We start from the raw sequence: 27,457 nt of genomic DNA, 5'->3' as shown, positions 1-27,457 counted from the left end.
TCTGCATGTAGGAAATCTGAGAAAATTCAGATGACTTGCGGAAGAGGTGCCAGTAGAATTCTATAGTACAGACAAGCGTGATTTCAGTGACTACTGCTGTCCTTTCTGGAAGGTGTGGTACATTTGTAGGCAGCAAATCTTGGAATAGTAGAATCATAGGCGGTCAGAGTTGGAAGAGACTCATGGGGTCTAAGCCCACCTCCTGATTTTAACAATCACACCCATCATGGGCAGGGAGGCACCATGTCAAAGGTAAAATGATTTGTGAGTGTCAGGTGTTATAGATAAGGAAACAGCTCTAGACAGGTAAAGTGATGAAATCCTCACTTTTTTTTTTTTTTTTTTTCTTTTTGGAGACAGGGTTCCTTTCTGTCACCCAGGCTGGACTGCAGTGATATGATCATGGTTCGTTGCAACCTCAAACTCCTAGGCTCAAACAATCGTCCTGCTTAAGCCTCCTGAGTAGCTGGGACTACAGGTGCATGCCGTTACACCTGGCTAATTTTCTTATTTTTTGTAGAGATAGTGTCTCACCTTGTTGCCCAGGCTGGTCTTGAACTCCTGGACTTGATAATGTCTCCCCTCGTTGCCCAGGCTGGTCTTGAACTCTTGGTCTCAAGCAGTCCGCCCGTCTTGGCCTCCCGAAGTGCTGAGATTACAGGTGTGAGCCCCTGTGCTTGCTCTCTCATCTTCACTCTCGTCGTCATAGCTGCATTTGTAAGGCACAGATGTCCCAAGCGCCCTGCAGGGCACATCTCCGATGTTAAAATCACCCTGCAAAGTAGGTAGCATAATTCTCAGTTTTTTCATAAGCGGGAACAAATACTCAGAGAGGGTGGACCACCTTCCCAACCAGGGTTGGCACACTGGGGTCAGGGTTCATGGATTCTTCTTTACTGAGGACGTCTTACCTATGGGTACCCGCCATGTGCGAATGGTATGTGTAATCACCATGGAGCGTCTTGTCCACATTGGCACACTTTTCTGGGTGCAAAGGGGTGCTAGGAATAATTATACTGGGATTGTCCTGGCAAATTGGGACAAAGGGGCTCCCCTCCCTATGAGTCTGTGTTTCTGGATTGCATGATTTCTGTTGACCATGAGTTTGCTTGATTTAGATGACATACGTGCTGTAGACGGCTGGTGCTCGTGAGTGTTTAGTAGCGGGTCTGTGAGTCTGTTTTCTCAGGTCATAGAGATAAACCACACAGCGCCGGGTAGTCCCTTACTCCATGTACAGTGGCCACACACAAATTTTGTTCGTTCTGGCTGAGCAAGAAAGTCTCTTTTAAGCAAATGTAATTTAAAAATACAAGTGCTGGGAAAAGTCATGAAGAAAGCCCTTAAGGCAATATATATTATAATGAATTTTTTTTCCACGGCTAGATACCCATGAGCCTTTCAGGATGAAAATGATTAAATATGGGCAAGAATAGATAAGAAGCCTTTTTTCCCCATATGACACTGGGATGAATGTGGATCTCTTGTCATGTGCTTCATGGAGGTGAGGTTTTGGAAATGGAAACAAATGTGAATTTTCTCTTATAAACTCATGAAAAAGACATTAAGCCAACTGGCCACCCTGTATGAAGCTCGATGGTGTGCCTGTGATATACGTAAGCACACAGTGTTTACTGTGATTCTAAGGGAGGGAATAGTATCCCTGCTCTGTGTAAGCGGAAGCTGCCATTCAGGGTAGTTAAGTCATTTCCCAAATCTGCACAGCTGATGAGCTCTGGTGTTGGGATTTGGATCAAGGTCTGGCTGGCTCCCAAGGCCACGCATTCCTCAGCGCTGCCCCCGCTGAACCCGGAGGCTGTTGGCATCAACACAGGAACACAGTGAGGCTGCTCCCTTCAGACTGTGAGTGGAGAGCCCTAGACAGGCTGAACTCTCAGATGGACATGAATATCTTGTTTGGGGAAAGCACGGGACTGAATTACCTCAGGTTGTAAGCAACTGGGTCTTAGGCAAGCCATTCTTCCTCTCTGGGCCTCAGTTTCCTTTTCTGCGAAGTGGGGTGGTTGAACTTCATGATCTCTGAGTCATCCAGGTCTGACAGTTGGTAATCTTCCCATTCAACATGGTAGATATTTTGGTGGGAACAGACAGCTCGGTAATTGACATGTTAATAGTTTTGGTTTGTGCAGTCTAACCAATGGAGAAGCGCGGAAGTCCTGTTGTGTGTTTTGTGGGGTCTTGGAGAATTGACGGGGGTTCCAGGAAAGTCTTCCCATGGCCTCGGGGTCTGGGGAGGCAGCAGTTCCCCTAGTTTCTGCCAAGAACTAGTTTTGCAGTTTACTTTTTTAGACCCCTTTCTTTCTGTTTCATCATTAAAATTGGAGACTGAGGTAATCAGAAGTTGCAATTAGGCCGGGTGCGGTGGCTCACACCTGTAATCCCAGCACTTTGGGAGGCCGACGTTGGAGGATCACTTGAGGTCAGGAGTTCGAGACCAGCCTGGCCAACATGGTGAAACCCTGGCTCTACTAAAAATACAAAAATTAGCCGGGTGTGGTGGCAGGCGCCTGTATCCCAGCTACTCGGGAGGCTGAGGCAGGAGAATTGTTTGAACCCCGGGAGGTGGAGGTTGCAGTGAGCTGAGATTGTGCCACCACACTCCAGCCTGGAAGACAGGTGAGACACTGCTTCAAAAAAAAAAAGAAAGAAAGAAAAGAAAAAAAAAAGGTTGAGATTATCCAGGATAAGACAATTAATTTGAGCACAGGCTTCAAGGACCCTACATGTGAGGCTTCTCCTGTAGAAAATGAAACAGGCAGCGGATGCCTTCACGAAGTTTTTATTCACATCAGTATTCTTGCTTTGAGCATTCACAGACAGTCCATCACAGTTTGATTATGACGTGCTGATAACTTGTTTGTCTTCAGAAATATATATTAAGGACCTAGTTAGGCACACAACAAGGCTGGCTCCAAGAGGCTTCTCGGAGTGCGTTCATCCCCCTTCTCCCCTGTCCTGAAATGAGATAGTGGTTGCCAGGGACACATGGAAATTACTAATGTCAGAAGGTTCTAGTGCCCAGAGCTTACTATGTGCATCACATTTGCTTAAACAAACTGTCTGTGAATAAAGTCCAATTATTTGGAACCAAGTTACTGATGATAAACATAATGATTACAGCGTCTACCATCGTGAACCGCCACAGAGCAGGAGAGACTCCAGGGAATCATCGCAGTGGAACGGATCCAAACCACGCCTCCCATTTTGCACAGAAAGAGCGTGGGATGGTGCTCACTCCTTCGAGACCCAACTTACATGCTCCAGTGAGAAATACAAAATGCAAACTAATTATCACTGAGGAAATAAGACGGAAAACTGCCGTCTCCTGACGTTGCCTGGCCTTTCTCTGTTTTCTAAGCAATAATGTTCTCATCCTGTTCTCTCCGGGTTGGTCACAAACTGAAAAATTGCTTTTGCTGGTCCTCTTACCTGGGTGGTTGATATGGCAAATAACTGCTAAATGATGAGGCCAGGGAATTGACAGTAAAGTCGAAGGAGATTTTCTGTCTCTAATTACAAAGATTTATAATGTAGGATCAGAGAATTCTCTCGTAGTAAATTTCTAACAGGTCCCTTACCCGGCTCTTCCCAATAAAGGCTTATTAGAAATACTACACAGGGGAGAGTTTTGGCTAGCCTAGCCCATCATTTCCAGTTGACAGCCCTCTCCCTGGGTAGGTTATTGAGCAATTAAATCATTGCTATAACAGAAAAAAATCTTATTTTTTTTCATTTATAATTAGAAAAATTTCTAATTGGAAACTATAATTTCCAATTTATAATTTTCTTAATTTGGGAGTTTGTCTCCATTCCTTTACTCAACAGATTCATATTGACCACTTGGCCAAAAGATTCCTGTTTATCTTTTTATTTTCAAGACCTTTCTGGAAATCAGTGTATCAAAGAGATATTTGCATTCCTGTGTTAGTTGCAGCACTGTTCACAGTAGCCAAGGTTTGGAAGTGACTTAAATGTCGGCAGATGGATGGATAACGAAAATGTGGTACCTATGCACAGTGGAGTAGTATTCAGCCATGAAAAGAATGCAATCCCGTCATTTTCCACAATGTGGATGGAACTGGAGATCATTGTGTTAAGTGAAATAAGCCAGGCACAGAAAGACAAACATCGCATGTTCTCACCTATTTGTGGGATCTAAAAAGCAAAACAGTAGAACTCATGAAGGTAGAGAGTAGGTGGATGGCTTCTAGAGACTGGGAAAGGTTGGAGAGGGGGGTAGGTGGGAAGTGGGGATGGTTAATTGGTACAAAAAATAGAAAGAATGAATAAGACTGTTTGAAGGCACAACAGGGTGACTACAGTCAATAATAATTGTACATTTCAAAACAACTAAAAGACTATAATTGCATTGTTTGTAACACAAAGGGTAATTGCTTGAGGGGATGGATACCCCATTCTCCATGATGGGATTATTACGCATTGCGTGTCGGTATCAAAACGTCTCATGCACCCTGTAAATATATACACCTACTATGTCTCCACAAAAATTAAACATTAAAAACATGTTGAAAGACTGCCCTTTCCGACTGCACCGCTTTGTGTATTGGCAGTGGTTGGTGTTCCTCTGCACCGACTCAGCTTTCCCTTGCATCGTTCATCTGGCCGTGAGATTATCTGAATGGAAGGAGGTGGCTCGTATGTCACTCCAAGTACCATCTCCTGGTTATCATTCCATAATGTGCTGCCGTCCTCCTTCGCAGACTGACCCAATCATGAGTTTTTATCCTTTTAAAGAATAATTTTCCTGCCATAAACTTGTGATCTGTTTACTTTCCAGTCACAGTGTAGATACTGTTTTCTGCTTCATGGAAAGTGTTAGGTACCAAGTTTTTGTACTTTTTGAGTCTTTAGTGCCATTATGATAATGAGTCTGTGTTATCATGAGCCACCCGCCTCCCACTACTCTTCAAATGACACAGCCCCTCCGGTCTAACCGGGTCATCTTTGTGGCCACTTTATTTCTAAAGAGGCAAAATTGGCTGATAGTAACAGAAAACTTGGGAGGAGCAGTTAGTGTTCTGACATGGCATAAATAGATTATGGGTTTATTATTTCATGTAAAATAATTTTAAAAATCGGGTCTGCAAGGCTAGTATGGCAGCTCTGTAAAGATACAAGAAACCCTAGGTTCTTTCTGTTTATTTCTGGTCCGTCACCGTTAGAAACTTCATCCTCAGGGTCACAAGCTGACTGCTGGAGATCCAGCCATCACATTCTTATTCCAGGACATCTCCTGGGCAAGGGACAAAAGAATCTGCCAGATAGCTGAATCAACCCCTTTGCAGGAGTTCTTCTGCAAGCCTCACGGGGTGGCTTGGCTGGAGTCTCACTGGCTACCTCCAGCTGGAAGGGAATTTTGGGGATTGTACTTTTGTAATTTGGTGCAATAGGCCAATGTTAGCTCTTGTAACAAACCAACCTCCACGTCCGTCCGTCCGTCCGTCCATCCATCCGTCTATCTATCTGTCTGTCTGTCTGTCTATCTATCTATCTATCTATCTATCTATCTATCTATCTATCTACCAACCAATCATGGAGTCTCACTCTGTCACCCAGGTTGGAGTGCAGTGGCGCGATCTCAGCTCACTGCAACTGCGTCCAAGGTTCAAGTGATTCTCCTGCCTCAGCTTCCCCAGCTGGGATTATAGGCGCCCACCACCATGTCCAGCTAATTTTTATTTTTTTTAGGTGGAATCTTGCTTTGTCACCTAGGCTGGAGTGCAGTGGCAAGATCTTGGCTCACTGCTGCCTCTACATCCCGGGTTTAAGCAATTCTCCTGTCTCAGCCTCCCGAGTAGCTGGAATACAGGCATGTGCCACCACGCCTGGCTAAGTTTTGTATTTTTAGTAGAGATAGGCTTTCACCATATTGGCCAGACTGGTCTCGAACTCCTGACCTCGGGTGGTCCGCCCACCTCGGCCTCCCAAAGTGCTGAGATTATAGACATGAGCCACCGCGCCTGGCCAAACCTCCACATTTTAATGGCTTAACAAAATAAGCCATTATTTTTCTCTTGTCAGGGATCAGTGTGGATATTCCTGGTTGGCAGTAGTTCTTCCGCGTGGGGACTGAGACCTAAGCTCCTTATATCTTGTGCACTGTTCTCCTCCAGGACCTTGGAGTCCTCTGCGTTTAGCAGGCAGGTGGTGAACTAGAGTGGTGAGTTATGTGTGAGAGGTGTTTGTGGGCCAGCCTAGAAGTGCCCATGTCATTCATTTAGTCTCCATTGGCAGAGCCCAGTCATGTGACCACAGATAACTGCAAGGTTGGGAACTAGAGTCTAGCTCTGTGCCTGGGAAGAGAAGGAAACCGGTTTGGTGAGCAGCTAGCCACTGGACACATTGTTGCCCTGGTGACATCAGGATCCTGTTAGCTGGAAAAGCGTTAAGATAAGCTGAGACACAGGAAGTGAGGCACAGTCGCTGCTACAGCCCATCGCGTGCACCTGCTTGCCTTGCCCGTGGGGACTCTGCCTGCTCTCAGTTACCCACCCACCGCAGGGCCCTTTGCACATCTGTGCACAGCCAGGCCAGGCCCCGTCTCTCCCAGCTCTGTCTGCTAACACCAGCTCTGGCTCCAACCTCTTAGGATACTACCAAATTTCACTCTCGGTTCTGAAGTGACTTGTTTTTATTTGTTCGGTGTTTTCTGGGTCTTTTTTTTTCCTCCCCTAAGCGTATAAGAGCAGGGACTTTATTCCCTTCTTCCATCGCCATTAGTGGTTAACTCTACCCCATTAAGTGGTGATTCCTCCTCATGAGAATGGCCAATAAGTCCTCCATGAAATCAGCTCCAAGAAATAATGGGGCCAGGAGTGAAGTAAAGTTATTAAAACTGCCTGGCCAGCATCCAGAAGCCGTTCTTAGTACCCCTGGGCCTCTTTAGTTAGGTTCTAACAGAGTGTTGGTCCTGTACTCTGCAAACATGGACAGGTTTACTCTGGAAAATTCCCACTCCTGAAAGATGACTCAAATGTGGCCACTTTGTGAAGGTTTGGTGCTTAATTTTGGCCTGCAAAGTTGAGTTCTCTCGCCTCTGAGTTCTTGTAACGTTTTGTGCATAGTTTCGTGGTAGGGTCTGTTGCCTCATCCATGCGGTTACTGTTTACTCACTGCGCTAAGTAGCGAGGGTAGAATTTTCATCTTCTCACTGAATCTCTTCATAACCCCATGGAGTTGTAGTGGTACCATCTGCATTTCACAGATGAGGACACAGGCTCAGAGGGGATAAGTACCTTGCCCTGGGCTTCACCGTGTGGCTGTTAACTGCTGTGCTGGGATACTATACATAAACCTGGACTTTCCATAGGGAGCTGGGACCTAACAGTCTCCTTCCATATGTGTCCTCCCAACTCTGCAGTTTCCTGAAGGCACCATTATGTTTTATGCCTTTGGTTAATTTTTTGAAAATCATGAAAGATTCCAGATTTACCAAAAAGTGTAGAAAAATCAGTGAACAGATTACCATGTACCCACCACCCAGATTGAGCAAATGTTAATTAACATTTTGCCATCTTTGCTTCAGATTTCTGGGGGAAAAAAAAAAAGTTATACATCCAGCCATATTTCATGTCTTTTTTTTTATTTTAATTTTTGTTTTTTTTGAGATGGAGTCTCACTCTGTCTCATAGACTGGAGTGCAGTCGCGTGATCTTGGCTCACTGCAACCTCCACCTCGTGAGTTCAAGCCATTCTCCTACCTTAGCCTCCAGAGTAGCTGGGATTACAGATGCACACAACCACACCCAGATAATTTTTGTATTTTTAGTAGAGATGGGGTTTCACCATGTTGACCAGGCCGGCCTTGATCTCCTGAGCTCAGGTGATCCACCCACCTTGGCCTCCCACAGTGCTGGGATTACAGGCCTGAGCCACTGCGCCTGACCTTCAAACCATTGTAGCACCTCTTTTCTCTCCAGAGGCAACCTTTACTTTAAGCGGGTGGTGTATCCTATTTGTTTGTGTTTGTACTTTCACTACCTGTGTATGTATTATATACCCAAACAGTGTAGTGGTTAGTGTTGGTTTGTGTGTATTCTATAGATTGATATAAATTATGTTTTCCAGGTTTATTTCTGTTAATGCATGTAGATCTCGTCAGTTAGTTAAACTGCTACAGAATATTCTGCTGAATGACGGACTAGACTGTCTTAGCTTACTTTTCTCATTTGGGATATTTACATCTGGGATATTTACATCCCTCTAGATATATTGGGATATTTACATCCCTCTAGATAAATTCTTTTCAGTAGCTAGCCATATAATATTCCATAGTACAGATGTACCATTAAACTCTTACTAGGAATCTCTGTTGTTTTCATCATTTTTCACTTCTTGATTTTTTTTTTTTGAAACGGAGTCTCACTCTGTTGCCAGGCTGGAGTGCAGTGGCGCCATCTCGGCACATTGTAACCTCCACCTCCCAGGTTCAAGCGATTCTCCTGCCTCAGCCTCCTGAGTAGCTGGGATTACAGGCATGCGCCACCACGCCTGGTTAATTTTTGTATTTTCAGTAGAGACAGGGTTTCACCATGTTGGTCAGACTGGTCTCGAACTCCTGACCTCGTGATTTCTCTGCCTCAGTCTCCCAAAATGCTGGGATTACAGGTGTGAGCCACCACGCCCGACCTGTTTTTCACTTCTTATAATGTTGCAATAAGCATCTTTCTTTATACATATACCATTATATAATGCTTTTATTTCTTTTTTTTTTCTTTTTTCATTTTTTGAGACAGAGTCTTGCTCTGTTGCCCAGGCTGGAGTGCGATGGTGTGATCTCAGCTCACTGCAACCTCCACCTCCCGGGATCAAGTGATTCTCCTGCCTCAACCTCCCAAATAGCTGGGATTACACATGGGTACCACCATGCCTGGCTAATTTTTGTATTTTTAGTAGAGACAGGGTTTTGCCATGTTGGCCAGGCTGGTCTTGAACTCCTGACCTCAAGTGATCTGCCTGCCTTGACCTCCCAAAGTGCTAGGATTACAGGCGTGAGCCACCGTGCCCAGCTTAATGCTTTTATTTGTGTAGAATAGAGTTCTTACAATGTAATGTAACAGGCATAGCCAGATTAGTTTCCCAAAATGTTGTAGTAGTTTATACTTAGCAGCTCTCCCACATCACTTTACCTTTTCCCAACCTATTGAGAAGAAACCTGCCTTGCCGAGGTTTTGTTTAGCATTTTGGCGACTGCTAGTGAGCTTTGAGCATCAGTTAATATGCGCGTTGGCCATTCTGTGAATTGTATGTCTGTATCCTTCCCCGCATCTGCAGGCCCACCCAGACCATCTCTGCTGGGCATGATTTCTGTGCACAGTGAGTGCCCCTGGAGTTGTGCACATGGCTGTGTTAGTGGGAAGCCCTTGACGTAACAGGACTATTATCTCTTTATTAATATTTTACTAGCAGGAGTTGAATATTTTCCCCTTTCCACTGAGACTTTTGGGTTTTGCATTTTGCTTAAGAAGATTAACCTATGTATATCTTCTAATTCTTTTCCCCTAAAATGTTCCAATGTTTTCGTTGTATTTTTTTAAATTTAGAAATGTAATCAACCGAATTCTTCAAGAAACCCAGATTATCTTTCTGTGTAATTAAGCATGGCCAAGGCATTGGAACTGACTGACTAAATGTCACTTGCTTGGAGGCCGTATCAAATGCTCGGCCAAAGGACAATGGCATGACTTGTGTTCCATCTTTCCCTTTTTAAAATGTACTCTCTGATCTTTTCTGTTCCGCGCACTGTGAGGCCCGTGGAAAGGGGAAGGCGCTGTCAGCCACTAGCTGGGAACACACAGGGAAAGTAGACCCGCTTAGTTTAGATTATGCTGGACTTGGTATTTTTGTTTTAAAATCCAGTAAAGACACATGGTCTGCATCATTGCCTGTGACATTTACCCTCAGGAAAGATGAGGGTCCTGGAGGCTGACAGGTGATCTCTTTAGCTCTGTGACCCTCGCGTTTATAAGAGGTGAGACGTGGTGATTTGTTCCTGCAGGTGAAGGTAAGGGAACAGTGAGTGGAGAAAGGGAGATCATTTTGCTGCTGCTTGTGAGATGTATCTGATTGAACAGTGGAAACAATCTGTGTATCCGGTTTTTATGTTGAAGCAGACTTTTCAGAAGCATTGAAGTGTATGGCACGCGGGACAGTGTTAAATCATATTAGTATTACATTTTTGTGTGTGTGGTTTAGATACATTTCCAGAACGTTTTGCTGACATGTGCATTGGCTTGCCATGATGAGGATGGAGGGCCAGTTCCAGGAAGGGCCCGAGGAGGTGCAGGCCAGTTGCTAGGTGTCCAGCAGACTAGTGATTAGATGCAGAAGAACATTAGTACTCTCCCTGCAGCCAGCGCTGTGTGGAAAACAAACATGCAGACCGTGTGTGGTTAAGGCTTTCCCCACTGCGGGGGTCTCAGGGCAGGTCAGGAGCTCTCCCTCGCAGCTTTCATCTAAAGTGGTGGCGGGAGAGGGCAGTGGAACTCATGTCCATTTTGCAGGTGGCAAAACTGAGGCAAAAAAAAAAAAAAAAAAAAAGGAAGAGTGTAGGCAGCCTCATGGGAGAACTGAGACAAGAACAACAGGCCTTTTCATAGCTTAATGAGGAACTTTGACTAAATCAGTATCAAGTCCACTTTTTTTTTTTTTTTTTTTTTTTTAAGATGGAGTTTTACTCTTTTTGCCCAGGCTGGAGAGCAGTGGTGTGATCTTGGCTCACTGCAACTTCAGCCTCCTGGGTTCAAGTGATTCTCCTGCTTCAGTTTCCTGAGTAGCTGGGATTACAGGCACGTGCCACCAAGCACGGCTAATTCTGTATTTTTAGTAGAGATGGGGTTTCATCATGTTGGCCAGGCTGGTCTCAAACTCCTGACCTCAGGTGATCCGCCCACCTCGGCCTCCCAAAATGTTGGGATTACAGGCGTGAGTCGGCTTTTTAAGGGTGTTCAAGAAAAAAATGATCCAGTGATACTTGCTAGAGCACAGCAAGGAAGACTTCATTCCGGACGATGGTGATAGGGACTGTTGCAGGGGAATCTTGCAGTGTGGGAGAGAGATCGGGCTCAACTCTGAAAACAGGAGGTTTATAATGCCCAGGAGCAGAGCTGCGTGGGGGTGGTCAGTGGATGGAAGATTACTGAGAAGAACATCAGAGGAAAGGGGGATTCTGGCCAAACCCACCTAACAGGACTCTTGCTGAATACAGGCCAAGGTGATCAGATGTCACCTTGGGGGTTTTGGAGGATGACGACCCTCATCAGATCTCAGGGGGACTCAGATGTCCAAGGTGGTGGAGGCTTCTTGCTAAACTGAGTTAGCAGGGTTCTTGTTGAAACTGGATTTTATAAGGAAGGGCACAGATGGGCCTAGGAGAAAGTTCGGGAGCCTGATTGACATCTGGTCATTATTAATTTAGCTGGAATTATGACATTTGTGTTGCCTGTATGGGCTGGCTTTTTTGTGTTTGTTTTTACCTGTCACACAGAAGAAATGCGTGTCCTACGACCTGTGGATTTGCACATCTCTCAGAAGAAAACTGTCAAGTCTTTGCCACGGCCCCAAAGCCCTGTAGGGATCTTGTGAACCCCATTTTCTCTCTCTTCACACAGCCTCCTGCTCTTCTGTAACCAGAGCCTTGCCAACCCAAAAGGCCTTACATTTGTGCTTCTGTCTTCCTGGTAGAGGCTTCTACATGTGCCTGGAGTTCTCTCCTCATTCCGTTCGATTCTCAGCAGAGAGACCTGCCCTGGTTACGCGTCTGTAACTGTACAAAAATGCTATCTGTATGTCCATCTATAAATTTATTCATCTGTTTATCATCTGTCTGTCCATCCATCCATCCATCCACCCACCCACCCACCCATCATCCATCTGTCCGTCCGTCCATCCATCCATCCATCCATCCATCCATCCATCCATTCATCTACCCATTCATCTATCCATCCATTCATCCATTCATTTGTCCATCCATCCATCCATCCATCCATCCATCCATCCATCCATCCATCCATTTCATCCACCCCATTCTTTCATTCATCCATCCATCCATCCATCCATCCATCCATCCATCCATCCATCCATTTCATCCACCCATTCTTTCATTCATCCATCCATCCACCCACCCACCCGTCCATCCACCCACCCACCCATCCATCCACCCACCATCTGGCACCCCACAACAGATTGATTAGTCTATGTGTACATGACTGAACAGCAATTAAAGCGTTTTACCATGGCACTAAAGCCTAGGAAGTATGAACTTTTCTTTCTGCTGGAACGTTAATGTGATTATGTTGTAGGGAATGGGAGAAACTGTCAGCTGTACTTGAAGATTAAGTTGGCTCTGTGAGTCAGGAAGTGAATAGAGAGAGATGGTTGCCATTTCGGAGGAGAAGAAATTAGCAAGTGGGGCAACGTAAGGGTCCGTCTTGCATCTGTGGACTTTGGTCAGTCAGTATTTGCACTTTGGAAAACAGAGAAAACTAGGATGTAGAATTTTAAGATGTCAAGGCAATTAGATGAGTGCCTAATTCTACAAAGAGTGGTTTAGGAACAGAGCCTAGAGTCCAACTTAACAATTCTTCCACTCTCCCCTAATAGAGAGTCTGGGTTCATGGAAGTAGGAGGGAAGAAAATTTCTGTCTTCAGCCCTTGAGGTTGAAGTGGGCAATCACTGTGAGAAACTGAGAAGGAAGAGAATGTCACTGGGGTTTCCTTGGAGAGGTCTCTGGTTAAGAAAATTTCAATGGATTTGTCTATCCATTGTAGCCCATTTTGGATGAGAATTTAGACAGTATTTTGGAGGAGGGGCATATGGGAAGAAAACCTCTGCACCGCCCTCACTCTTGTTACTCTTTCTAAATTGTAAAATTATACCCAGTGAGGAGGCGTGGTTTAAAAATGAAAGAGCGTGACTTTGGCATCAAACTAGGGTTACAATGTCAGTTTAGTGCCATATTAGCAAAATTTTCACCTTTTTCAACCTCAGTTTTCTCAGCTGTAAGATGGACATAATAATGTTATCATGCAGGGTTATTATTAGAATTGGGAAGTAGTTGGTAAATAGTTTTTTAAAAATAAGCTTATGCTCATTTAGACTTGGGAGGCTGAGGCAGGAGGATGGCTTGAGCCCAGGAATGTGAGGTTATAGGGAGCTGTGACCATGCCACTGCACTCCAGCCTGCATGACAGGACAAGACCCTGTATCTTAAAAAAAATATATACAGTTTTTAATGAGCAGTATTGATGATGGTGATGATGATGACGATGATGATGGTGATGGTGATGATCGTAATGATGGCGATGATGATGATGACTGTGACGATGATGGTGGTGATGATGGTGATGATGATGGAGATGATGGTGATAGTGATGATGGTGATGATGACTATGATGATGGCGATGATGGTGATGGTGATGGCAATTATGGTGATGATGATGGTGATAGTGATGGTGGCAGTGATGGCAAGGATGATGATGATGGTGATAACTTTGATGACTGTGATGATGGTGGTGAAAATGATGATGATAATGACTGCGTTGATGGTGATGATGATGATGGTGATGGTGATGATGGTGATTGTGATGGTGATGATGATGGTGATGATGAAGGTGATGGTGATTGCGATGATGATGGTGATGATGGAGATGATGATGGTGATGGTGATTGTGATGGTGATGATGATGGAGATGATGGTGATGATGGTGGTGATGATGGTGATGATGGAGATGACGATGGTGATGATGGTGATGATGGTGATGATGATGGTGATGGAGATGATGATGGAGATGATGATGGTGATGATGATGGTGATGATGGAGATGATGGTGATGGTGATTGTGATGGTGATGATGATGGAGATGATGGTGATGATGATGGAGATGATGGTGATAGTGATGATGATGGTGATGATGACTGTGATGATGGCGATGATGACTGACGATGGTGATGGCAACGATGATGATGGTGATGGTGATGGTGGCAGTGATGGAGATGATGATGGTGATAACTGTGATGATGACTGTGATGATGATGGCGAAAATGATGATAATGACTGTGGTGATGGCGATGATGATGATGATGGTGATGGTGATAATGACTGTGATGATGATGATGGTGATGATCATAATGATGATGATTATTTAGGTTAGGGAAGCTTCATTCTTTGCACAATAACCTGTTTTCTTGGGGAAAGGAATTGTTCTCTGTGCTCCAACTTTATATATATAAGGAAGCACAGAATAGTTTGCATCTTGACCAAATTCTGTTAACAACCTTGTTTGTTAAATTGCCCAAGGTGCAGCTCAGTGATCAAAAGACATGCAGGGTGTTTCGGGCTAGTGTAGGGAGATCCAGCCAGTTATGAAGCAAACACTTGCTAAAGTAAGACACTTTTAAAGGAAAAATAGAGAAGGTATTTTTTATATCATTCAGTAGCATAAATGAAAGTGTAGATCACAAATGAAAGTGTAGATCATAAATGAATTTTCTGCCTGGCAGAGGCATACCACGTTGTTAAGGAGGATGCTTACCTGTTTCTGTTCAAAAGGATGTCAGAGAACACAAAAATTATCTAAAACACATTTGATGGGATTGAGAATACTACATATCAATTGGCTCTGTTTGTTTCTGTCATTTATTCAAGGCCTCGTGCCTTCTCACTGCTGGCTGCACTGTGTGCACGCTGTTCATCTGATGTTCAGAATGTCCACAGTGTGGTCCCAGGGTACCTTGCCAGCAGCAGCATTTCATCAGCCCGTCACACCGGAGTCAAAATCCCTCCAGACACTAGCTTTGAGATTTAGACAACTTCTTGAACCTTGATGAGTTCAATTTCCACATCTGTAAAATAGGGATAAGTAATGGGAATATAAAATACACAATGTTCTGCATCTTTGTTTTTGCATTTAACAGTATATCTTGGGAATAATTCTGTATTATACAAGTAAATCTACTTAATTATTTTACATGACTGCATAGTACTCCATTGTATTTTTATTTATCTATTTGTTTATTTTTAGAAATAGGATCTCACTGTGTTGCCCAGACTGGAGGGCAGTGGTGCAATCATAGCTCATTGCAGCCTTGAACTTCTGGGCTCAAGTGATCCTCCTGCCTCAGCCTCTCAAGTAGCTGGGACGACAGGCACACACCACCATGCTCAGCTAAGTTTTTATTTTATTTATTTATTTTTTTGTAGAGACAGGGTCGCTGCTAAGGGTAGTCTCAAACTCCTGGCCTCAAGCAATCCTCCTGCCTTGGTCTCCCAAAGTGCTGAGATTATAGGCATGAGCCACCACGCCTGGTCTCCATTGTTTTTTTAGATTGTAACTTACTTAACCAGTCCCCTATTAATGGATATTTAGAATTTTTCTAGTGTTCTGCTATTTCAAACTTTTATTGATTGTTTTAAGCCAGAATATTGATTTTTTTTTACACAGACACAGCCAAATGTCCCTTAAATGTAGTAATTATTATTATTATTTTTTTTTTCAGGCTTAATTCACTTTATTTTTCTTGTATAAAAACCCTATGTTGTAGCCACAGCTGGAGCCTGGGTCCGCTGCACAGAGACTCTGGTGTGGGTCTTGACAAGGTGGTCAGTGAATTCCTGATAGGGAGACTTGGTAAACACAGTCTCCTTCCAGAGGTCAGGGGTTAGGTAGCTGTAGGTCTTAGAGATGGCATCAAAGGTGGCCTTGGCGAAGTTGCCCAGGGTGGCAGTGCAGCCCCGGGCTGAGGTGTAGCAGTCATCAATACCAGCCATCATGAGCAGCTTCTTGGGCACAGGCGCTGAGACGATGCCAGTGTCCCTGGGTGCAGGGATGAGGCGCACCAGCACAGAGCCACAGCGGCCTGTCACCTTGCAAGGGACGGTGTGGGGCTTGCCGATCTTGTTCCCCCAGTAGCCTCTGCGCACCGGGACAATGGAGAGTTTGGCCAGGATGATGGCCCCACGGATGGCAGTGGCCACCTCCTTGGAGCACTTAACACCCAGGCCGACGTGGCCATTGTAGTCCCCAATAGCAACAAACGCCTTGAACCTGGTGCGCTGGCCAGCACGGGTCTGCTTCTGCACTGGCATAATCTTCAAAACCTCGTCTTTGAGAGAAGCCCCCAAGAAAAAGTCAATGATCTCAGATTCCTTAATGGGCAAAGAGAAGAGGTAGATCTCCTCCAGGGACTTGATCTTCATGTCCTTGACCAAGCGGCCCAGCTTAGTGACGGGCATCCACTCCTTATCCTCGGCCTTGCCTCCGCGAGCTCCGCGGCCTCGGCCCTGGCCCCGTCCATGGCCGCGACCCCGGCCCCGGATGCCACTGCCGAAACCTCCGCGGAAGCCACCGCGGTTCCCCATCCCAGGGCCACCAGGGCCTCCGGGCCCCCCCGCTGCACCGGCGTCATCCGCCATTTGGTGTTCTCTTGAAATGTAGTAATTATTTTACCTATAAGGACTCTGTGTTTTTTTATGGAATAGCTTGAAGCATACTTAAAGTGTATTGATGTGTGTTTAGTTAGCAGGGAACTTAACTTAAAAGAATTTTCCTTTAAGTTACTTGTTGAGACATCTGCCCTGAATGAGAATGAAAATAAGCTCAAAAGAGTGCCTAAAGTCAGAGGATCTGGCGAGTGGGAATGGCTGGGTGAGGGATGGCCTGTTGGGATTAATCATGAACATTCTGTCCCATCGCCACTTCACCATTCAGGTTTTGCCCACCATGTGACAATGGGGCTATGCGGCTGACATTAGGAGCATGTTGGATTTTTGTAGCAGCCAGAGGGCAGAACATGAGCATTTGCTAGGTCTGGTTCCCCCATCATCAGGGATGGAAGTGAGAAGGGGGAGTTCGCCTCTGAAGAGCCACCTCTGCAGGGAGAAATCTGTCTCCAGCAGGAGATCTGGGAAGACCACAGTGAGAAGTGCTGGCGAAGAGGTCCGCACAGGTGATGAAGAAAGAGAGTATCCCGGGGGTTGCAGTTTCATCCAAGTCAGTACCTTTGTCATCCATGGAAAATATACCCTGGCAACAAATGCATGCATGGCCCACCTGGACACTTTATTTGCCCTTGAGTGTTGCCAGCTTTTTACGCTGTAGCTATAAGGAGATTTTGTAATCTCAAAAAGAACTGAATATTTTTTTAAGAGACAGGGTCTCACTGTGTCACACTGTAGGCTGGAGTGCAATGGTGTGATCATAGCTCATTGCAACTTTGAACTCCTGGACTCAAGCGATCCACCCACCTCAGCCTCCCAAGGAGGTAGGACTACAGGCGTGTGCAACTACACCTAGCTAATTTTTTCTTTTTCTTTTTTTTTGTAGAGTTGGGGGTCTCGCTATGTTGTCCAAGCTGGTCTCCAACTCCTGGCCTCAAGTGATCCTCCTGCCTTGGCCTCTCAAACTGTTGGGATTACAGGCATGAGCCACTGTGTCTGGCCTGAATATTTTATTCTGCCTCTGCCTCCAAAAACCAGGCTTCCATGGATGTTCCCTGTTGGTACAAGAAAAAAAATGATTGACTCACTTCGGTTCCATATCAACCTTTAACAAATGGCATGAGAAGAGCAGAGATAAAATGTGGGAGCCTGTCAGAGAAGTGAAGGAGGAAAGCAAGGAGTGCTATTAAACGAAGCGTGTTTTTAAGAGTGTGGCAGTAAGCTCTCATGTGGAATTTATTTGTCTTCTGCATTTGGATCAGTGAGGCTGTGAACAGTAAAGATTTAGTGCCACAGAAACACCTGCAGAAACCAAAGATGTCACAAGTAATTATTGTGTCAGCATTTTGATGCCTTCTCCCTGTGACAAGTATTGTCATAACCCAGACCTGCCCTGGTGGCAGTTTCAGACATAGGATTGTACTCAGAATGAAAACTGATCTGGACAAACATTAAGCTAATGGTGTGTGTATTTAAGAATGTCTCATCATGGTTCTTGAAGCTATTATGCAGGGGTTGCTTATCATTGAGGATCTGACCAGTTAAAGAGGAAGACGAGAATTTTTCAGTGAGAAAGCGTAACTGTTTTGAAGGATTCTCTCTGTTCCTAAGCATCTACTTGCTAAAGTTAAGGATATGTTTCTAATTTGAACTGGTTGGTCAGGCACCAGTCCTAGTTAATAAGAACCCGAGTTACAGTTTTTGTTTTTTTTAAGAAATAGAATTTTAATACTTTTAGCTCAAGCATTAGCATAACCAAATGTAAGGCTTACTATGTAATTGTCAGGTGCAGGGCTTTAAAAGATACATTTTAATGAATAGACATTGTATCTAAGTTGGATATGCATTTTCTTGGACACATTTGTTCTTCAGGCATGTGAAAGCAAGTCTTTTTGCTGTGTGTGCTTGGCGGAACTTTATTTTCCAGATTGGGCCTGGCTTTTCTTAGGTCAATGTGCTGAATTAGCACTACAAAATGTCATTAGTGGTGTGCGATTTAGTGAAGATTTTTAGCTGAAGATTCTATCAGAAGGAGTCAATGTCACTTCTAAAATTGCCAAATTTTTGCTGGGAGAGTTGCGTAGACATTGAACATTGAGACCATTTACTTCACTACTGTCATTCCTTCCCTCCCTCCCTCCCTCCCTCCTTCCCTCCTTCCCCCCTTCCTTCCTTCCTTCTCTCTTTTTCTTTCTGATGGAGTCTCGCTCTGTGACCCAGGCTGGAGTACAGTGATATGATTTCAGCTCACTGCAACCTCCACTGCCCGGGTTCAAGCAGTTCTCCTGCCTCAGCCTCATGGGTAGCTAGGATTACAGGTGTGTGCCACCACGCCCGGCTAATTTTTGTATTCTTGGAGACGGGGTTTCACCATGTTGGTCAGGCTGGTCTCGAACTCCTGACCTTGTGATTCACCCACCTCGGCACCCGAAAAGTACTGGGATTACAGGCGTGAGTCACTGCGCCCAGCCGACTTCACTACTGTTATGATCCATTCGAATTCTCTGGGGTCTATAAGGGTTAGGGTTAGCAAACAGGTTTTTCCGTTTTAAGAGTTGATTCTGATCTGGAACAATAGGTCTAAAAGGCACCTATTTCCTAGACGGTCTCAAGCTAAGTACCACCAACTTCATTTTTTGCTCGCTCCTTCCTTCCTTCCTTCCTTCCTTCCTTCCTTCCTTCCTTCCTCCCTCCCTCCCTCCCTCCCTCCCTCCCTCCCTTCCTCCCTTCCTTCCTCCCTTCCTCCCTCCCTTCCTCTCTTCCTTTCCTTTTTTTGGATCTCTCTTTGTCACCCTGGAGTGCAGTGGTGCAGTCATGGCTTACTGCAGTCTCAGCCACCCAGCCCAAGTGATCCTCCTACCTCAGCTTCATGAGTAGCTGGGACCACAGGCACGCACCACCATGGCCGGATCATTTTTGATTTTTTTTTGGTAAAGATGGGGTTTTATCCTGTTGTCCAGGCTGGTCTGGAACTCCTAAAGTGATCCTCCTGCCTTGGCCTCCCAAAGTGCTGGGATTACAGGCATGAGCCATGGCACCCCAGCTTTTCAGTGTTTTAAAACCAGCCTTTAATATTGTGCTGATGTGACACTGGGGAAAATAATGTGATTAGTAGAAAAGAACATTTTAATTTATGGTCAGAGGCCAGGGGGTAACATCTACAGACCCAGTTACACAGTCTGGTAAGGGCAGTAGGCTGGAAGCGATGCTGTTCATCAAGTTAATAACACAGTCAGTCTGATTTGTATGTAGAATGACTAAAAAGCATAGAAAGGCAAAGAGCCAATAATAGCTACACTAAGCTAATAGGGCACATCATTTCAGTATCATCTGATTATTTCTTGGTCTAATTTGGGATGGATATAATTTCACCCAGTGGTTGGTTTAGTGAACTGTCATGAATCAAAAAGACAGCTCCTGAATTCCTGATTCTCATTAAAAGTCAGAGGAGTCCTTTCCAGGTTTCAGCAGTTCCGTTTGACCAACAGTTTTGGAGCACCTAAAATGTGCAGGTCACAGCAGATTGGTAGGAGGCTACAATTTTTGACCATTTTGTGATTAAATTGCTCTTGTCCGAGAAAAGAATTTATTTTAAAATAATGTGCACTTATTTATTTATTTATTTATTTATTTATTTATTATTTATTTATTTTTGAGACGGAGTCTCACTCTGTCGCCCAGGCTGGAGTGCAGCAGCATGACCTCGGTTCACTGCAACAACTTCCGCCTCCCGGGTTCGAGCCATTCTCCTCCCTCAGCCTCCCGAGTAGCTGGGACTGCAGGTGCCCGCCACCACTCCTGGTTCATTTTTGTATTTTAGGTAGAGACGGGGTTTCACCATGTTAGCCGGGCTGATCTTGAACTCCTCATCTCAGATGATCCGCCCTCCTCGGCCTTCCCAAGTGTTGGGATTACAGGTGTAAGCCTCCACGCCCAGCTATTATTGTTTTTTTTTGTTTTTTTTTTTTTGTTTTTTTTGTTTTTTGCTTTTTTTGAGACAGAGTCTTACTCTGCCACCCAGGCTGGAGTGCAGTGGCACGATCTTGGCTCACTGCAACCTCTGCCTCCTGGGTTCAAGTGATTCTCCTCTCTCAGCCTCCCGAGTTGGCTGGGATTACAGGCACCCACCACCACGCCCGGCTAATTTTTGTATTTTTTCAGTAAAGACTGGTTTCACCATGGTGGCCAGGCTGATCTCAAACTCCTGACCTCATGTGATCTACCCCCCTTGGCCTCCCAAAGTGCTAGGATTACAGGTGTTAGCCTCCACGCCTGGCTGTTGCCCGATTATTCTTAACAACCTTAGGTTAAAGATGAAAGGTATTAGAAACTGCAAAAGATTATGAGAAACTGGGATAGAAACAGATTTCTTGTTTCCGTTTTTTACAATAATAATTGGTAGTGAGGAGGGAGTTAGCCAGCGTATCTCTGGGCTTGGCTTGGTTCTGAGTTCTGGGCCCAGCATAAGCTAAAGGTCTGGAGTTAAGATGACTGGAGTCAGAATGACTCTATGATAATTTTTTAACTACAGGTAAGCACATGCCTATCTATAGCACAGGAGAAGGGTAAAAAACCAGTTCACAAGCCCTTAAATGTCTGTTTTTAGCCAAGGCATCCTTAGGGCACATGCATTTTGTGTTCCTTTTTCAGGGAACTCAGGAAGAACATTCCCAGAGCCCAGGTCTGCTTCTTTTCTTTGCCCTGTCACTCACTGGTCACTTGGACCTCAGATCATTTCACTCAGAGAGGACTGGGTATACATTTAACAGCATGGAGAGCCAACCATCGTAACACCACAGTCCATTGAAACTGACTAGATAAAGCAAAGCAAAACAGCTTTTATTTTCCAGAGCCATCATGTATGAAGTTAAAAGTCTAAGTAGCCATTTAGAATTCTTTCATCACTATGGAAAATGGGATGGTTTCCTTTAGTCTTGGAAATTTGGTTCTCAAAAGATTATTTCCTTGCAGGCACCTGGCTTATAATCAGGATAAGCTGCCTGTGGGTGATGATTTGATTTTCTTTGAAATGTGGGGAAAAGGAGGAAGGATTCAACTTTTGCAATTTGTACAGCCTATCATCAGGTGAAGAAAACATTTGGCATTTCAAGATTAAATTTTTATTTGACCTTTCCAGCAATTTATCACAGAGATTCCTTTTTGATGGAAATTTGGTGTTTTTTAAATAGAATAATGGCTTTCTTTATGATTCAAATAAATGTCTTGTCACAACTTGAAAAAATGCAATTTTTGAAACACTGAAATTTTTATTTCTCCCACAGTTATGCATTTTCTAAAGTCCTTTCATCTGTATAAAAATCTGCTGTTTCTTTTTACCAAATTTTACTTATTCAACAAGGATGAAGGTTTATAGGGAGAAAATATCATAAATTAACAAATTTAAGACTTTTTCCAGTCAAAACAAACAGTGATCTCTGGATTATTCAACTGTATAATATTACTTAAGCATTCAGGCACGTAAGTGCATGTTTTAAAATAAATCAGAGGGACTCAAATAATTTATATGCCTCAAGAGAAACCTTTGAGGTTCTTTCTGCACAGGCTTGCATAGAAACTTAGAGAAACATATTATGAAGGAGAAAAGAGACAGTACTGTTTTCTAGTACTAGTGTTGAGTGGGTAGTACTAGTGTTGAGTGGATGGTACTAGTGTTGAGTGGATAGTACTAGTGTTGAGTGGATAGTACTGGTGTTGAGTAGAAGGTCATTAGGATACATTACTTACTTTGCAGATCTACAGCACAGGAGAAGAGTGAAGAGCCTGATGGGGAATCAGAGGAGAGCCCCCAATAATGGTCATCATCAGAAGTGTCTTGAGCAGCAGTTGGCACAAGTTTTATTAGGTCTAGAGACACAGAAACAGAATACATGCACCTCCTATTCTCGTATAGGAAGCATGTTAAGGACTGTAATGGGATGTGCACATGGGATAGGTAAATTTAAGCCACATTTTTCAGAAGGAGAGCATCATTCTGCCTGGGTGAGAAGCAATTGAGAAAACCTTAAAAGAGGAGGAAATAAGAGGTCATGGTGGGCGGATCACTTGAGGTCAGGAGTTCGAGACCAGCCTGACTAACATAGTGAAAACTCGTCTCTACTAAAAAAAAAAAAAAAAGCTAGCTGGGTATGGTGGTGTGCGCCTGTAGTCTTAGCTATTCAGGAGACTGAGGCAGGAGAACGGCTTGAACCCCAGAGGCGGGGGGTTGCAGTGAGCTGAGATGACGCCACAGCACTCCAGCCTAGGTGACAGAGTGAGACTCTGTCTCACAGTAAAAAAACAAAAAAGGAAAAAGGAGGAAATATACCATCTGGGCCTTTGAAAAATACTTGGAATTAGCTGGGCGCAGTGGCTCACACCTATAATCCTAGCACTTTGGGAGCCCAAGGCAGGCAGATCACGAGGTCAGGAGATCGAGACCATCCTGGCCAACATGGTGAAACCCCGTCTCTACTAAAAATACAAAAATTAGCCAGGCGTGGTGGCATGTGCCTGTAATCCCAGCTACTCGGGAGGCTGAGGCAGGAGAATTGGTCGAACCAGGGATTCGGAGGTTGCAGTGAGCCACGATAGCACCACTGTACTCCAGCCTGGATGACAGAGCGAGACTCTGTCTCAAAAAAAAAAAAAAAAGAAAAAGACATGGAATTTTGCCAAGCAGAAAGAAAAAGGAATGAATGACATTCAGGGAAGGAGGGGATGGGCAGAACTTTTAACAAAGGCCAGTGGTGTGAAAGGCCATTGTGTGTTCGGGAAACTGCCCGTTGAGTGGTGTGGTTGGGTTGAGGTGACTTGTATATGGTGGGGAGTGTTTGTGTTGGGGACAGTGGCTGTAGTGGCAGAGGAGCCTGCAAAGTTGTGGTCAGGTTTAGAAAAGCTTCGAGTGGCATGGGTAACTTGCAAAGGGATTTGAACTTGATCCCATAGACATGAAACCTCAATGATTTAAGGAGGGTAATGACATAATCAAATCTTACTTCCAGAAGAGTAATTTCAGTAACAGGAGGTAGCAGGTAACAGTGGGCTCGCTGGGGGCTACGGGACCAGGAAGGAGTGGGTGGAGGTATTGCAGAATCGAGAGAAGGAGGACATGAACCAGAGGAGCAGTGAAGGGATGGAGGAACAGGTGGGCGTTTGAGACTCCTGTCTCAAGCGGAAGACCTGAATGAACTTGGCGATGGAAATGGCAGAGACGGAGAGCAGTAAAGTAGACAGGTTTCTAGGCCGCATTACTGATTAGCAGAAATGAAAGAGAGAAGTTTTGGGGTAAAGATAACTGTGTTTCACTTTGGTTATCGTGCTCTTTAGAGGCTGGGAAGGGCCTTTGTGGGTGGAGAAGGTAAGGTTTGCACATGAGAGAGATTAAAATGTGGATGAAGCTTAGGAGGCCATCAAAGGACAGAGGGGGCTGAGACTATGGAAACAGCTGAGATTTCCATGGGGAAGATACAGACTAGGAAGAAGGAAAGGTTGCAGATGAACCCTTGAGGGCCCATTGATGTTTGAAGGGAGGAAGAGGAGATGGAGATGGAGAGGAAATGGACATAGAGGCAGAAGGAGAGAGCTATGCTGTAGAACCAAGAAGCAAAGAATTTTAGGAAGAAGGTCAAGGCAAAAACCAGTAGGATGAGCAGTGAGAGGAAGCCATTGGGTTTAGCAACTGGGAGACCCCTGGGGGGGCCCTGCCCACGAGGGTCCAGTCAAGTGGTGGTGGAGGAAGAAGGCGGACTGCAGAGAGAAGAGTGGGGCACGGGCTCCAGGCCAGTGACAGCTGTGCCCAGACGACAATTTTAAGTTGCCAGCATGATTCAGTCTGGCTGGAGTGCCCCATCGTTCAGCTTTAAATGCACAATGCTTGTGTTTTATAGCCTATAGACTGCAACCTGCTTTGACCTCTTTGTATTTTTTAAAACTTTGTCACTCTGTCCCTGCTTTTGTTCCTTGGAATTTATGTTCTTGGGTTGCAGGAAGTCTTTATAGGTTTTCAGATCATTTTCCTTGCTGTAGCCTTTCATGTCACAAGGACACCTCCCTCCTCTCTCTCTCTCTCTCTCTCACACACACACACACACACACACGCACCACTGTGTTATATAATATCATAGAAAGTGCTCAAACTGTTCATTCATGAGCTTTGTGTTTGATGTTTCTAATTAAATTTCCTGGAACAGGGGAAGTGTCTTCAAGTGATTTCTGTTTATTGTGGGAACAGTAACAGTTTATGGTAATCTCATATCCCTTAAGAAGGCCAGAGAACTTCGTCTTTCGAAAGCTTAAAGCAGGTAAATGCACATTGTTTGGCTAAATGATAAAGCAGGTGGATTTGCGGGCTTGGAGCGATGGCAGCTCATCTGACGACAGGGTCTTCTAACCCCTCCATCCCTGTCACCTGCAGTGCTTGCCAAGCACACGCCCTGGTAGCCATGGGTATCAGCCTGGCATGACTCATTGAGAAAGGACCTCGGAGGCAATAGGAAACCGAGTTCTATTTTTTGCCCTTTACCACTTGTGTGATGGGACTCAGTATCCTCATCTGTAAAATGGAGATGGCAGTAACTTCTCGTCTGCTTCATGGGGTTGCTGTAAGGAGTGGATTCACTGATATATGCCAGAGTCCTTTGTAAATATCAAGTTGCTCACTCCAGCTGGCACCCTACAGTTGATATAATTTTTTTCTCCTTTAGGGAGGTATTTAGTGAAAAGGTCTATCTAGTTTTTCCAATGTATCCATCCTCAGGCAACATCATTGATTAGAAGCAAGCAGACCTTTTATGTTTATCTTTTTATTGCAGTGAAATATACATAACATAAACTTTACCACTTTAACCTTTTTGGGGGGTAGGGTGTGGGATGCGGTGGGGGACAAGGTCTTGCTCTATGGCCCAGGCTGAAGTACAGTCCCATGATCATGGCTCAATGCAGCCTTGACCTCCCGGGCCCAAGTGATCCTCCTACCTTAGCCTCCCAAGTAGCTGGTATGACAGGTGTATACCACCGTACTTGGCTAATTTTTTAATTTTTTGTAGAGACAGGGTTTCACTGTGGTGCCCAGGCTGGTCTGGAACTCCTGGGCTCAAGCGATCCTCCCACCTCAGCCTCCCAAAGTGCTGGGATTATAGGCATGAGCTACTGTGCCCGGCCTATTTTAACCATTTGACAGAGTACAGTTTGGTGGCATCAAGTATATTGACATCGTTGTGCAACCATCAACCCCATCCATCTCCAGACCTTTTTTTTTTCTTTCTCTCTCTTTTTTTTTTTTTTTGAGAAAGAGTCTTGCTCTGTCATTGAGGCTGGAGTGCATAGGCGTGATCTCAGCTCACTGCAGCCTCCGCCTCCAGGACCCAAGTGGTTCTCCCACCTCAGCCTCCTGAGTAGCTGGGACTACAGACATGTGCCACCACACACTGCTAATTTTTATATTTTTAGTAGAGATGGGGTTTCACCATATTGGCCAGGCTGGTCTCAAACTCTTGACCTCAAGTGATCTGCCTGCCTTGGCCTCCCAAAGTGCTGGGATTACAGGCATGAGCCACCGTGCCTGGCCTCCAGATCCTTTTCATCTTCCCAAACGGAAACTCTGTCCCCATTAAACAGAACTCCCCATTGCCTTCTCCCCCTAGTCTCTAGCAACCACAGTTCTACTTTCTTCCTCTATGAATTTGATGACTTCCTGTAAGTAGAATCATACGATATTTGGCTTTTTGTATCTGGTTTATTTCCTTTAGCATAATGTCCTCAGAGTTCATCTGTGTTCCAGCATGGGTCAGAATTCCATTGCTCTTTGTGTCTATTTACTGTTACATGTGTAGACCAGATTTTATCCATTTGTCCCCCAGTGGATGCAAGGGTTGTTGCTACCTCGTGGCTGTTGTGAATAATGCCGCTGTGACTGTGGCTGTCGACGCCCCTGTTCATTCCCCGCTTTCACTTCTGGGTATAGACCTAGGCGTGGAGTTGCGTGCTGACTTGCATTCGCAGAGAATGGGACTGGAAACTTGGCTCCGTGACTCTACTCAGGATCTTCTGATGGAGACTCCTTGGTCATGTGGTGTCAAGCCTGGGCTGTTTAGCATGTGACTCTCTTGAGGTACCTTTGTGCCCTTGTGCTGCCTTCCCCATAGGGGGCCACATAGCCCATCCCCACCTAACTAGGGACAAAGGCAGAAAAACCCTAGCTCCACGGGCACTACTGCCTCGCCGTGTTGTGAGCTTCCTGCCGTGGCAGTGCTGGCTCTGAGGAGACCCCTCGGTCCCTTCCTCAATCTCTTGTCCCTCGGGCTGAGTCCTGCGGCAACCTCACTTCTCACTCCGTTTCCTCCAAGCAAGGAAATGCTCTTCTCTTATAGGCTCCCAAGGGTCCGATTGAGCAGGGTGTCCCCTCTGTGTGGGCCGTGGTCATTTCTGATCACAGGGATTCCGTAGAGGAAGGAGCACCCGCGGATGGAGAGTGGAGCGAGGGGCAGCCCAGGAGGAGAGGGGCCTGATTGCCGTTCCCAGCCCAAGCCCTTGTCTGTGGTCACTGCTGCCAAAGGGCTTTTCCACCTTCTGGAAAATGGACTTAGTAAATCCAACAAACTCAGGAACATTGGGGTGTCATCAGCATTAGGGACTCAAGTGGCCAACAGGGAAACTGACTGACTGACTGACTTTCTGAATGAATGAATGAATGAAGTATCTGGTATTAAACAACCCGTGGTGCTTGAACCTTGGTCTTTCCCCAGTGATTTTTCTCATACTCTAACATAGTTCTTGTTGTACCTCCGGAGGGTCGTGAGGGGGAACACGTACCTCCTCATTCAGGGTCTTGGCCCACCTAAGAACTCTGTGAGGTGCAGCCACCTGTCTCCCCCTGGCTTAGAGATGAGTGAGGAGGGATGGGCCATGGGCTCAGGGGCCATCTCTGGAATTGTTATGATTTGAGTTTCCTGGACAAAAGCCATTGGCCATGGCCGGTGTCA

General features: G+C 45.1%; 2 protein-coding genes across 6 annotated transcripts in view; one reads left to right on the top strand and one right to left on the bottom strand.

Annotated features, from left to right (window-relative positions):
* Nucleotides 1-27,457, top strand: part of CAMK1D (calcium/calmodulin dependent protein kinase ID) — a 490,031-nt gene that overhangs the window by 180,998 nt on the left and 281,576 nt on the right. The gene's annotated exons all lie outside the window — the stretch shown is intronic.
* Nucleotides 15,526-16,754, bottom strand: LOC112631768 (40S ribosomal protein S2-like). 4 transcript variants are annotated; one of them, XM_025397237.1, is made up of 2 exons: nucleotides 16,750-16,754; nucleotides 15,526-16,459 (listed from the first exon to the last, which is right to left on the bottom strand). In XM_025397237.1, the coding sequence occupies exon 2, from the start codon at nucleotides 16,452-16,454 to the stop codon at nucleotides 15,573-15,575; it is 882 nt and encodes a 293-aa protein (XP_025253022.1). In that variant the 5' UTR covers nucleotides 16,455-16,459; nucleotides 16,750-16,754; the 3' UTR covers nucleotides 15,526-15,572. The 4 variants fall into 4 exon arrangements, with proteins under 4 accessions (XP_025253022.1, XP_025253023.1, XP_025253024.1 ...); XM_025397238.1 differs by lacking the exon at nucleotides 16,750-16,754 and having other exon boundaries at nucleotides 15,526-16,315; nucleotides 16,346-16,462; XM_025397239.1 differs by lacking the exon at nucleotides 16,750-16,754 and having other exon boundaries at nucleotides 15,526-16,315; nucleotides 16,367-16,462.

Source organism: Theropithecus gelada, chromosome 9 (assembly GCF_003255815.1).
Source record: "Theropithecus gelada isolate Dixy chromosome 9, Tgel_1.0, whole genome shotgun sequence".
NCBI lineage: Eukaryota > Metazoa > Chordata > Mammalia > Primates > Cercopithecidae > Theropithecus > Theropithecus gelada.
This window is presented reverse-complemented; position numbering and strand designations above follow the sequence as displayed.